At 45.2% G+C, this 12,825-nt stretch overlaps 1 protein-coding gene across 1 annotated transcript; it reads right to left on the bottom strand.

Annotated features, from left to right (window-relative positions):
* Positions 1-3,928: 3,928 nt before the first annotated feature.
* ATP5MF (ATP synthase membrane subunit f) lies at positions 3,929-11,908 on the bottom strand. The gene is made up of 4 exons (XM_072120837.1): positions 11,763-11,908; positions 8,893-9,000; positions 5,045-5,161; positions 3,929-4,027 (listed from the first exon to the last, which is right to left on the bottom strand). The coding sequence occupies exons 1-4, from the start codon at positions 11,776-11,778 to the stop codon at positions 3,999-4,001; spliced, it is 270 nt and encodes an 89-aa protein (XP_071976938.1). The 5' UTR covers positions 11,779-11,908; the 3' UTR covers positions 3,929-3,998.
* Positions 11,909-12,825: the final 917 nt, after the last annotated feature.

Below are 12,825 nucleotides of genomic sequence, written 5' to 3'. Positions count from 1 at the left end.
ACTCTCAGGCCTTGTAAAATGCAGATCCACTGTCAGCACCTTCAAACTGGACTTAATTTCTTACTTTTGTACAATTTCAAAAACCTACAACATACAGTGTGAAAACATGCAAATACATTTTCCAGGATGAGATAAGGATAACCACGCCTCTTTTAGCTACATTGTATGGCAGCAAATTTGACATCAAGCATGACCTACAGGAAGCCTTATGTCATGATGTGGGATTAAAACCAAACCAGTATATCTATTCCAGGAGGAACAGACTTCTAACTGTAGACAGCACTGTTTCTACATGATTAGGTCTCCTCAGTACAGCATAGGGAGCTGGTTTGGAATGAGAGGCTTGTGACAAGGGTCGGGAAGTAAGAGTTCTCCTTTCGGAGACTGCCAATTAAGGCCACTTAAAGTGGTTAAAAATACTTAATCTTAGGGTGATGCCACCCTTAGGCTGTGGTCACACGTTCCGTTGTGTTCATACCGCAACGTTAGCACATGGGCGCAAGTATTGTTTAAATCCAAGACACCAGGGCCTAGTTAAGAATCGCATGCATTTTCCCCTGTTGCCATCTTCCCAGTCCGTGCCCCGTGTAAACAAACAGGAGCACGGAAACCCCGCTGCATTCAGCTTCTCGCCGGCCACGCCCATTCGTCCCTATTCCCAGCGCTGAATAAAGTGGGTCGGGTGGACGTGGCCGGACATAAGCTAAATGCAGAACAGCTTCCATGTGCCTGTATGTTTACATGGACCACGGACCGGAGAGATGACAGTGCAGGACACTGGGAGGGACCACAGAGGTAAGTACATGTTAATTTTTTTAACTAGCCTTTTCCTGGCCAACGGAGTTTTTTCCCTCTGACAACCCCATCAACACAACAGAAATGTAATTAGGCAAATCGCTCCTCAGCTATTGTATTGCGTTTCAAAACACAATTTAAAACAACATGTGAACGCATCCTACAATTCAGACAACATAGAGCAAGCGAGGTACTGTAGCGATTGCACCCAGATCTGAGACTGAGCCATCAGGTGTTCCATAGGTGAGGGCCTCCCCCTAGTAGTCATGTACTTTCAGGCTTTCACACTCCATAACACAAGTTAGTATGTGGAATTTTGGACATTCATTAATCCATCTGATTTGCAGAAATGTAAAAGCTGTATTTTGCATTTAGCCTGTACTGCGTTATGCACCAGGAAGATCAAGTATTTTAAACATTGAACCAATCAGGTAACTTCTGTGGGGCATCCTATGATTGTTAAGCAGAGCACATCTTATCAGGGCAGTATGTGGGTGTGTAATGAGATGAATTAATCATAATTAAACATATCTGAAATAAAACCTCACTTTCTGGGACTCTCCAACAACCCATGAAAATGGTATTATAAGCCTCCGGTTAGACATCTGCCATTCTGGACTACAAAATAAAATAAGCGGGTAAAAATGCATGAAGCGGTTTGTATACTGCTGGTCACATATTCTCTGAACACCCTACTACTGACCCGTGCAGGCGTTGCATTTGGATAAGAAGGGAAACAATCCTTCCATGCTATGATGATCTTTTACCACCATCAAGATCATACCTCTATAATTTGGCTTATCTTGTATGTAACAAAACCACCAAACCTCCAAGTCTATCTCCAGAAGTCGGCCCGAGTGATGTTGTGGTCATGCACCAAAGTCGATCGCCGTTTGATTTACTGACCATTAGCTTTATCATTGCTGTAAGTGGCATGTTTCCTGTCCACGGAGACACTTGTAAAGTAAGGGTGGACATAGGCCAAAATAGGATCAGTGAAAAAGCCAATGGGCACACACAGCTTGGTTCTCTCTACCAGGCTTCCCTAATTTATCACTGAGGAGAGTGACACGTGGCATGGTTGTTGCGTTTTGGAACACATTGAAAATGCCTTGCGCTTTCTTATTGTTGGATGGCGCATGCATTTTTAGTGAATTTAAGAACGCACCATGTGACAGCACCCTTAGGGCTTATTCACCTGGTAGTGATTGACTGTGCCCTTCATTTCACAAGCCAAGGACAGTGCTGGGGATGGGACTTCTTACATCATGATTATATGATTCACTGGGGGACATGTATCTTAGTTTTTTTTTCTGGTATATAATTGAGACTTTTGGTAGGTCTTTTTTCCTGTGATACATATGTTTAGTTTTTTGTATTTTGGTAGGCGCAACTTGCATTTTTTTTTTTTTTTTTTTTTAACTTTTGGTTTCAAATGTCTCAAGTGAACCCGGACACAAGCCATGTGAGGGGAGTCATGTAGAGGTGTGGAAACTACTGTATATTTTGGATGGGAGGCCATGACCAACATTTTTTTCTAGCCACACCCAAGGGCACATGAGGCTGCGGTCAAACGTGGCATTTGGGATGCATTTTTCTAATCATCACTTAAACGAAAGCTGTTTTACATGTTACATAGTTGGAAGTGTACGCAGCCGTGCTACCATTTTCACATCTGCTTACACTTCCAGCAATGCGCATCGGGAGGTGAGTACAGGGGGCAGGGGCTGCAGGCCATATACTGGGGGCATGAGTTAGTATGCTATATACCAAGCTTATAGTCGAGTCAATAGGTTTTCCCAGTATTTGTGTTAAAATTATACTCTAGTATATATGATTCCAATTTACATGTTAAAACAGGATCCAAGGAAAAAAAATCCTTCCTCTGGACCTGTCGTTGCCTAAAAAGCTACAAATAAAAAAAAAGGGAAAAGTTGCAAAGAACATCTGAAAATAAAGACACATAAGACACTGCACAAAGTGCAGACAAAAGGTGTATTTAAGAAACAAAAGTTGCAATACAGTCCCCCTATAAGTCCCTGCAATACAAAAGTGCCATATTATGTTCAATTTGTCTCAATTAACCATTTCTTCACCATTACATTCTTAAGTAATGGTGTACTATGCTCCTCTCTGCTTCTTCCAGGTTAAGCATAATCCATGACATTGTACTATAAAACCCTTTATAAGAGTTTATGAAAATATTAAAAAGGAACGGGCCTAATACTGACCATTTTTGAACTTCACTAATAACACAGAAGCTTGAAAATTATGCACTTCACTGAAATGTTGCACTTGAAATAAATTAACTTAAACTTGGATTACATCTGATACGTTGGAGGGCTGCTTGCTTCTCTACTATGAGCTACAGTTATGGGGGAATATGTATACTATCTCCCCATCTTCAAAGAAAGAAAAATACATGTAGTTTATAGTATGGAAAAACAATTGTTGTTGCGGTGAACAATTCGCCCCTACGGAGCACTCACGGAACAAGACCGGTCCACAAAGTCTCAATGTAAAGCAGGTTTTTTTTTAGAGAAAATAATTAATTTTCCTTCTAGCCGGAGCTCCAGAGTTCTTCTGGTCCTTCTCCTCATCCAAGCTGGCCAACCCAGGATATCACCTCCAAGGTGCCCCGGAAGAAGCCTTGGAGGCGAAACCCTTGGTTGGGCAGCTTGGTTGAGCTAGCCTCCCGCTATTAATTTTGATGCGCAATTTTACTTATGTTTGTGAGTTTGTTTTTTAATAAATTCTCAACCTGTTGAAACACACTACACCATCTGCCTATATGTTCCTCGTAGCAATATCGTCTGACAAGAATCAGTTAAGAGACGAAAGGGGAATAAACGCAGTGGTGCTGGTCTGAACTGAGGCATAGGTATCCATTCAACGAAATCCAGCATTAGCAATGACAGATCCTTCTGATGAAACTAACACTATAGGAGAAGGATTACAAGAACTCTGGAGCTCCGGCTAGAAGGAAAATTGATTATTTTCTCTTTAAAAAAAAACTGCTTTAAAGTATGGAGTTTATACTATGAGGTGTAAAAGAACAATTCTAAAGATGACATGAATATATGACATTTAGGTTATGTGGGGATATTTACAGAAAGGACGACACATCCAGAGGTGTTTTATAGACATATTTAATACAGAATAGAGACAGAAGCATCTGGTGTACTCTGTGAGGACTTCTGAGATCAGTGGTACTTTCTCCAGCGGTCATGCTCTATAACATGAAAAAAAAAAAAAAAAAAGATGTGAAAACAAAGCAGTAATCACACAGGATTTGCTATAATAAAAAAAATACATGCACATGATTTGTTAACACAATGAAACAGCCAGTAATTTCTTAAACCTGGTCTATATCGATCTATAGGTTGTGTATAGACAATGTAAAAATATATATAACCTCTGCTCGTAACATTATTTCCTTTCAAATTCTATTACATTATTGGTTTCTAAATGTTGAGACGTTCAGAAAGCCCAATATCTTCACTCCCCAGGTCAATAAATTAAAAAAAAAAAAAAAAAACACCAGCATATTCGACAAGTTTTACTATTTTGCACCATGAAATCACTTATTTATGGCTTATTTTTGAATTTTTAAATCAATTAAGCTTTTCTTTTTTTAAGAGGGGGTATGCCGCGGTTATCATTCACTATAGCTATCAAATTATGATATCAGTCTTCACAGATGGGTCATGTGCTAGTACCGGTGCCACGATTTATTTTACCTTTAGATTTAAAACAATGAAACATGGGAGCCTAGGCATATCCAACACTTACTGCGGTTATAGTCCTCCCCGCTGCCATCAGGCTGTTCAATAAACAAGGCCCAAACAGAAGTAACCTGCGCCCCCCACCTAACCAGTCCCTGCAAGTCCCATCCACAGACTAAACATCAAACTGCCGATCATTGCTTGTCTCTTTTCTGTCTTTTTATCCGCCTTTTCTTTTTGTTCATTTACCCCTAATATTATTGTTGTCATAGTTTGTATTTCACTCTCTGTACCCTCTCTGCTGCTGTAACGCTGTGAATTTCCCCACTGTGGGACTAATAAAGGATTATCTTATCTTATAGCAGAACCAGAGCCCAGTGGCTTCCCTATATAATACAGCCATACGTACGTCTCCTATAGTCCGGCAATTGCCACGTGGAGGGATACGGTGCCCGTAGCCATGCGGGCATACGTTAACGCAGGATCCGTTTTATGGAGTCTTTTAGATGTATTAAGCCACTTACTGATGTGATCGTATTCCCAGGTGTAGCTCAAAACTATATAAGCAGCGAGCACCATGGCGACTCCTCCGATTCCTCCCTTCTTCACATTGACGTACTTGTTATAATATCGATCATGACCTACATAATAAAAGCAAGAGTAAATATCACAATGGTAAGTGAAGGAGTCTACTGGCTGATAACAGGTGGTTGCATTGTGAGCATAACAGAAGATGCAATGCCCCAGCCATGTAAATACATACAGGAAGCACCCGAGTAGGGCCGCATTCACACCACCGTTGTGGAGACGTATATATACATCTCCATAGACAGCTATGGTGACCATGCACCGTACACGCTCTCCCCACGTGTTTGCGGCTGTGCAGCGCCATTTCCTATGTAGAGGGCAGCGGTGACCAGCGCACAGACTGGCGAGTACACATTCATGTAAACGTAGCCTAACAGTGATAGAACCGCAGGGAATTCAACAGATATGAATATTATTGGTGTCATATATAAATAATTGATAATAATTTAAAGAAAGAAAATAAATATTTGGTTGCAGAGTTGAACCCCACGATTCCTTCCATCAGTTTTTCTTTTTGTATATAGACATGCAGGACAGTGATTACATGATGTTGCACACAGACCCATTGCTGATATAATAACACAGGACGTCTTGGCTTTATGGTACTTGCCTGGTTCTATTTTCCTGATGCTTTACCCACTAATAATATTCACACTATTTTATATCTTAATCCCCCATAGGGATGGCCACTACTGTGACACTATTAGAGAGACTTATAAAGTATATATGCGAGACATCCAGTCGTCCCAAATAAGTAATATGTATGCACTATTTTTTTCTATTTTATTCAGCGCTGGTGATCCTCTGGATCCCCTGCAATATTTGCAGTTACCCTGGTTCCAGGATCACCACCCATTGCATTATCCCGGAGTGCTTCATGATATGTATCCGTGTATGCGTGGTTTAACTGTTTACAAGCCAGTTATGATCAGAGTCATTCCGACATTACTGTGGAATCAGGGAGGGGGGGGGGGGGATTCTATGCACACATGTTATACACATGTACTGCATATTTTTGATTGTAAAGATGTTAGAACTAGCAACAAAACAATTAGAATTATAAACATATGTTAGAATTATACTACATGTACATATTTTGACATTGATTATGTTTGCACCTACAATATGCACTTTAACTCCTTAAAGACCAGGTCATTTTTGTTTATCACGTTTTAATAGATTTTAAAAAATTAAAACCTTTTGTACCAAACCAACATTCTTCATTAAGCCCCATTCTGACACCAATTACTTTTTATTTTCAGAATACGAAGCTGTGTAAGGTGTCGTTTTTTGCAGGATGTGATGATTTTTCAATGCAACCAATTTGGGGACTGAATGACCTTTTGAAGGGTTTTCCCCACGAAAGCAAGTTAGGCCATATCCACTGGATCCTAATGACTCCTCGTCGCTCCATGAGAGTAATGGAGCAGACGGCCGAGCATGACCGTTCTGCTCCATGAATCTCTATGGAGCTGACGGAGATCGTCAGATTAATTGAGCAGAACAATCATGCTTGGCCGTCTGCTCCAAGGAGTAGCGGGGGGGGGGGGGGGGGGTCGGACCCCTTGTGCTCGCGATTTGGGGGTCTCAGCACTGAGACCCCCACTAATCAGCAAGTTAGGCCGTTCGGCTATCCCGTAGATAGGGCCTAAATTGCCTTTGTGGGAAAACGCCTTTAACCACTTTTTATATGTTGGCCGCTATTTTCCATGACGAACAGAGGATGTCATCAAAAGTCTTTTAGAAGAACGGTGGCTCTAATCCCATGTATAAAGGCATCCATGGAATATGTATAAAGACTTCTAAAGTACTGTGTGTGATTTGTGGGAAGGTTCCTGATGGTTAATTTTAAAGGACATCTACCAAAAGTTTACCGATGGTGGATGCGTCCTAAGACGTTCCTCAGGACTTCTTTTTTTATAACTATTTACGTCATTGCTGCAGTATACAGTTATAAAAATCATGCAAATCAGTCTGCGGTGCTCTGGCTACGTCACTAGAGCATCTCAGAGCGCCCGTCTCAATTTATTCACTTCCTCCGTTCTGATACATGTTCTGCATGGTCCCGCCCGTCCACAGTGCATAGAGCAGGTGACAGACAGGACATGTATAGGAACAGTGAGAGTGAATAAAAGACAAGGCACATCTACCACCAGTAAAACGGATAGTAGATGTCATTTAAAGAAAACCTACCATTTGATTTGATGCATTGTGAAGCAAACATACTTTGAGAGTGCAGTAAAACCACTCAGCTCAGGGATTAACCTAGATATGATCCTGCATCAGTGTAGCTACAGCATTCTCAAGGTATGCTTGCTTCATAATGTATCAAATCAAATGGTAGGTTTCCTTTAAAAAGGACCTGTCACCCCCCCCCCAAACCCTCCCCCTCTCCCCCCAAAAGACCCCCGGCAAATATGTTGGTTGGCAAGTTTGTTTAAATCGATCCGACCCCTTACCAAATAAGAGCTCGGATCCTCGTATCCTGTCTCCTGGCAGTCGGCCGTGAATACGGCCGGCTGACAGGGGGCAATCCGACCCCCCCCCCTCCACACCCCTGTCAGCTGGGACCTGTAAGAATAGCCAGCAGCAGCGGATGTATTGCGCATCCGCTGCCATCTCTATGCGATATGGCTGCAGAGGGGCTTATTCACAGCAACGGCAGAATATATATAACATTCGGCCGGCGATGTGAAAAAGCACGGCGGCGCCGCCGCGTAGCAAATAAATAGTTAGTACAATAATCATAATCTACCAATACTACACACCGAGAAGCAGCACAAATGTGGGGTAATAAGACTTCTGAAACAGGAGGTTCCGTTCCCATCTAGGTCGAAATAAAGGAAATCTGCCATAAAACTCAAGCATGCTTATAAATCCAGACACCATGACTCCTGACGAAGCATCAGTGCAAAACGCACGTCGGGGTGTACCCTCTGGCCTCCCCTCTGACCGCCTCTTTGCCTACCTTCACAATGCCTTTGGGTAAGTGTGACCTGCACTGTTTATAGTTGTCTATACCGGACGGTACCTCCGGTTTTATTGCAGTGACTCATGTGCTTTTGGGTCTATTTTGGATGAAATATTTTGATTATGGGGTCATATGGAGGAGGGGGGTCATAGGTACTCTGTGTCAGTCCCATTTTACATCTGGGACACCTTAGTACCCCTTATGTACTTCTAGGTACTCTCACTGGAAGTCGCTTATGTCTATTATTTTGGTATGTCAATAAAGTACAATTATTTTTCTTAAAGCTCTTTGTTCTGGTGTTGTTACCATGACTGTGATAATCTTCTTATATTTGTCATTCATTACCTCCTTTCCTTACAAAATCAACTTTTAAAATTATGCTAATGAGCTTGACAGGGTCTGTGCTTTACCAGCTGTTACAATGTCACCCCCACGCTCCCCAAGCCTAATGTAATCTCACAGCAGCAGAGGAAGTAGGCACAGTGGGAGGGGGAAGTGTTCCTGCACTGTGTAACAGTCTGTGAAGCTACAGCACGGAGAGGCTCTGGTAACGCCCCTTGGATCCTTCTGACTCATTAGCATAATTTAAAAAGTTGATTTAACAAGGAAGGAGGCCAGGAACAACAAATATAAGCAGATTATCCAATTCATTGTACCTGAATATACAAGTATCCATGGTTTATCATGCTTTATTGTGATGGTAGATTTCCTTTAAATGATAGAAAAAGGTAACTCTGCTTAGGGAAAAAAAAACAACATTCTGCAATATGAAATTTTAACCTTATAAAAGAAAAGTCATGTTGTCTTTCTGACCTCTGCGCAGAGAAGCAAAAATTCCATTGGGAGTGAAGTTACATGTGGAGAACCAGGCGGGCAGCTGTCCGACCTTTACATCCAGGAGACGCTTCTCTGCCAAGGGAACTGAAAAAAGTAAAATTGTAAGAAATTAGGTAAAAATCAGATTGTTATGAAGCATCATCTGAAATACACATATTACTACCTATGAAAATAATCACACCAAGACGTGTGAAGGATCAGCCACTCTCTACCTCTTAGAGGTCACTAGATGTGAAGCTTGAACAACTTATAAAGGAAACTAACAACTGTATAATGCAGTGGTTCTCAACCTTTCTAATGCTGTGACCCCACAATACAGTTCCTTATGCTGTGGTGACCCCAAACCATGCAACTCGCAGTAAAAACACATTAAAATTGCGGCTCCGATGGCTTTAGACGACCCCCGGTTTCGGTCGTTCGACCCCCGCTGGGGTCCCGACCCACAGGTTGAGAACCACTGGTATAATGTAACATGGAGACAGGACGCTGTATGTGTAGCACCCATGATACAGAGTAAGAGGACAGCACTCAGTGCTGTAGGGGGTCACTCACAGTCACATGTACCTCTACTCAATTGTTGGGCCCTTGTTATTTATACAAATATGTACAGGATTTATTCCATATACATGAGTGTTGTGTGTGTGAAGAAAGTGCTGAAGAGGAATGTGAAGGCACATTTTTTACCAAATATTTTATACAATGTTTCAATTTCCATAGTTTTTAAGACCATTTTAACTTATTGCACCTGGAAATCCACAATGTATGTGATGTGTGACCATAAGCTTAGCCCCAACACATGAGGAGACATGTATCAGTGTAGTCCTTCTCCTTGCACGCAGAGGTGACAGTAGTGCAGGTGACCTCCTCCTACCACAGGGCACAGAGGTGACAGTCCTGCAGGTGACCTCCTCCTACCACAGGGCGCAGAGGTGACAGTCCTGCAGGTGACCTCCCCCTACCACAGGGCGCAGAGGTGACAGTCCTGCAGGTGACCTCCCCCTACCACAGGGCGCAGAGGTGACAGTCCTGCAGGTGACCTCCCCCTACCACAGGGCGCAGAGGTGACAGTCCTGCAGGTGACCTCCCCCTACCACAGGGCGCAGAGGTGACAGTAGTGCAGGTGACCTCCTCCTACCACAGGGCACAGAGGTGACAGTAGTGCAGTCTCCCATCAGTAACCAGGGTGACCTCCCCCTACTACAGGGCACAGAGGTGACAGTAGTGCAGTCTCCCATCAGTAACCAGGGTGACCTCCCCCTACTACAGGGCACAGAGGTGACAGTAGTGCAGTCTCCCATCAGTAACCAGGGTGACCTCCCCCCACTACAGGGAGCAGAGGTGACAGTCCTGCAGGTGACCTCCCCCTACCACAGGGCGCAGAGGTGACAGTCCTGCAGGTGACCTCCCCTTTCCACAGGGCGCAGAGGTGACAGTAGTGCAGGTGACCTCCCCCTACCACAGGGCACAGAGGTGACAGTAGTGCAGTCTCCCATCAGTAACCAGGGTGACCTCCCCCTACTACAGGGAGCAGAGGTGACAGTCCTGCAGGTGACCTCCCCCTACCACAGGGCGCAGAGGTGACAGTAGTGCAGGTGACCTCCCCCTACCACAGGGCGCAGAGGTGACAGTAGTGCAGGTGACCTCCCCCTACCACAGGGCACAGAGGTGACAGTAGTGCAGTCTCCCATCAGTAACCAGGGTGACCTCCCCCTACTACAGGGCACAGAGGTGACAGTAGTGCAGTCTCCCATCAGTAACCAGGGTGACCTCCCCCTACTACAGGGCACAGAGGTGACAGTAGTGCAGTCTCCCATCAGTAACCAGGGTGACCTCCCCCTACTACAGGGCACAGAGGTGACAGTAGTGCAGTCTCCCATCAGTAACCAGGGTGACCTCCCCCTACTACAGGGAGCAGAGGTGACAGTCCTGCAGGTGACCTCCCCCTACCACAGGGCGCAGAGGTGACAGTCCTGCAGGTGACCTCCCCTTACCACAGGGCGCAGAGGTGACAGTCCTGCAGGTGACCTCCCCTTACCACAGGGCGCAGAGGTGACAGTCCTGCAGGTGACCTCCCCTTACCACAGGGCGCAGAGGTGACAGTAGTGCAGGTGACCTCCCCCTACCACAGGGCACAGAGGTGACAGTAGTGCAGTCTCCCATCAGTAACCAGGGTGACCTCCCCCTACCACAGGGAGCAGAGGTGACAGTTCTGCAGGTGACCTCCCCCTACCACAGGGCGCAGAGGTGACAGTAGTGCAGGTGACCTCCCCCTACCACAGGGCGCAGAGGTGACAGTAGTGCAGGTGACCTCCCCCTACCACAGGGCGCAGAGGTGACAGTAGTGCAGGTGACCTCCCCCTACCACAGGGCGCAGAGGTGACAGTAGTGCAGTCTCCCATCAGTAACCAGGGTGACCTCCCCCTACTACAGGGCACAGAGGTGACAGTAGTGCAGTCTCCCATCAGTAACCACGGTGACCTCCCCCTACTACAGGGCACAGAGGTGACAGTAGTGCAGTCTCCCATCAGTAACCAGGATGACCTCCCCCTACTACAGTGCACAGAGGTGACAGTAGTGCAGTCTCCCATCGGTAACCAGGGTGACCTCCCCCTACCACAGGGAGCAGAGGTGACAGTAGTGCAGGATCCTATCACACGGCCATCGTGTACACAACACCATATAGCACTGGGCCACATAATACCAGCATTAACCTTCCACTACTTTCACCTAATCCAGCGGCAAGACACCTTGATATACCGCACCACGCACCCAGGGTCCACTGTGAGTGCACAGCCAGGCAGTCGTCCTGTGCTGTCCTATATCACTCACGCACCGCGCTCACTTACCGATCTTATCCGCCATTTTGTCCTCCGGAATGACACTGAGCCGCAGGAAAGACAGAAAATCGCTTTACAGCGCAATGACCGCCGGGATAGGAGGAGGGGCCGAGAGTGACGTCACTTCCCGTTATACGAGAAACGCCTCCATCTTTGTGGTGGCGGCTGAATTTTTTTTATCCTTGGTGTTTGACAGCAAATGTTTAAGAAATATTAAAATGATCTCCCACAACCATTAACTAGTGAGTGACTGTAGTTTAACGTCAGATGGGATACAGCTAGCGGGATATTACATAAGGAAGTGTAATTGCTCAGCGATGAATCAGGTGGAGAAATATCACGACACCGATACAATACTTTCCAGAATAGGAAAAGATATTGGGGGTCATTAACCAAGGGCCCGAATCGCTATTTTGTGGCGGTTTTCCCGAATATTACCGATTTGCGCCGTTTTCCCTGAATTGCCCCAGGTTTTTGCCTCACGCAATCGGATTGTGGCGCATTGGTGATAGCATGCACGCGCCGGAAATCGGGGGTGGGGTTGCCATCGGATTCGGAAAAACCGCTGTATTTAAAAAAAAAAAAAAGTGTCGCTTGACATGCGCTTACCTGCACCCAGCATAGGATGATGAACTCCGGCAGACTTCAGCGCAGCAGTGACACCTGCTGGACATCGGGCGCACTACCTTAGTGAATCGCCGGAGGACCCAAATCCTCAACGGAGAATACGCCGCTGGATCGCAACAGGACCGGGTAAGTAAATGTGCCCCATTATCTCAATTATTAAAGGAAACCTACCACCACGGATCTACCTATAAAGGTAGATCGGGTGGTAGATGCATCTATTGGAGGTGAGGATAGTACTTTTTTATAACTTTTATTTCCCTATGCTAATTTTCTAAAGAGGCTAGTCGTCCGCGAAGCTGTCGTTCTGCGCAGAACAGCAGGCAGCGGCTGCACTGTCCCTGCTCTGAATAACTCCGGCTTCGCAGACGAGGGCGCGCAGCTACGAGCTGAAGATATCTGGTAGAAGGATCGAAAGAGGCTGCTGGGGTGTGGAGTAGCCGCGTCT

Source organism: Engystomops pustulosus, chromosome 8 (assembly GCF_040894005.1).
Source record: "Engystomops pustulosus chromosome 8, aEngPut4.maternal, whole genome shotgun sequence".
NCBI classification, from domain to species: domain Eukaryota; kingdom Metazoa; phylum Chordata; class Amphibia; order Anura; family Leptodactylidae; genus Engystomops; species Engystomops pustulosus.
The sequence above is the reverse complement of the archived record's forward strand: the minus strand, read 5'-3'. Positions and strand labels throughout refer to the sequence as shown.

What these genes read in the sequence shown, in the direction of transcription:
- ATP5MF (XM_072120837.1), bottom strand. An exon ending in TTTTGCTTCTCTGCGCAGAG is followed by an intron (nt 5,162 to 8,892) that starts GTCAGAAAGACA and finishes TTTATTATGTAG; the next exon opens with GTCATGATCGATATTATAAC. An exon ending in CTGGGAATACGATCACATCA is followed by an intron (nt 4,028 to 5,044) that starts GTAAGTGGCTTA and finishes TTCATGTTATAG; the next exon opens with AGCATGACCGCTGGAGAAAG.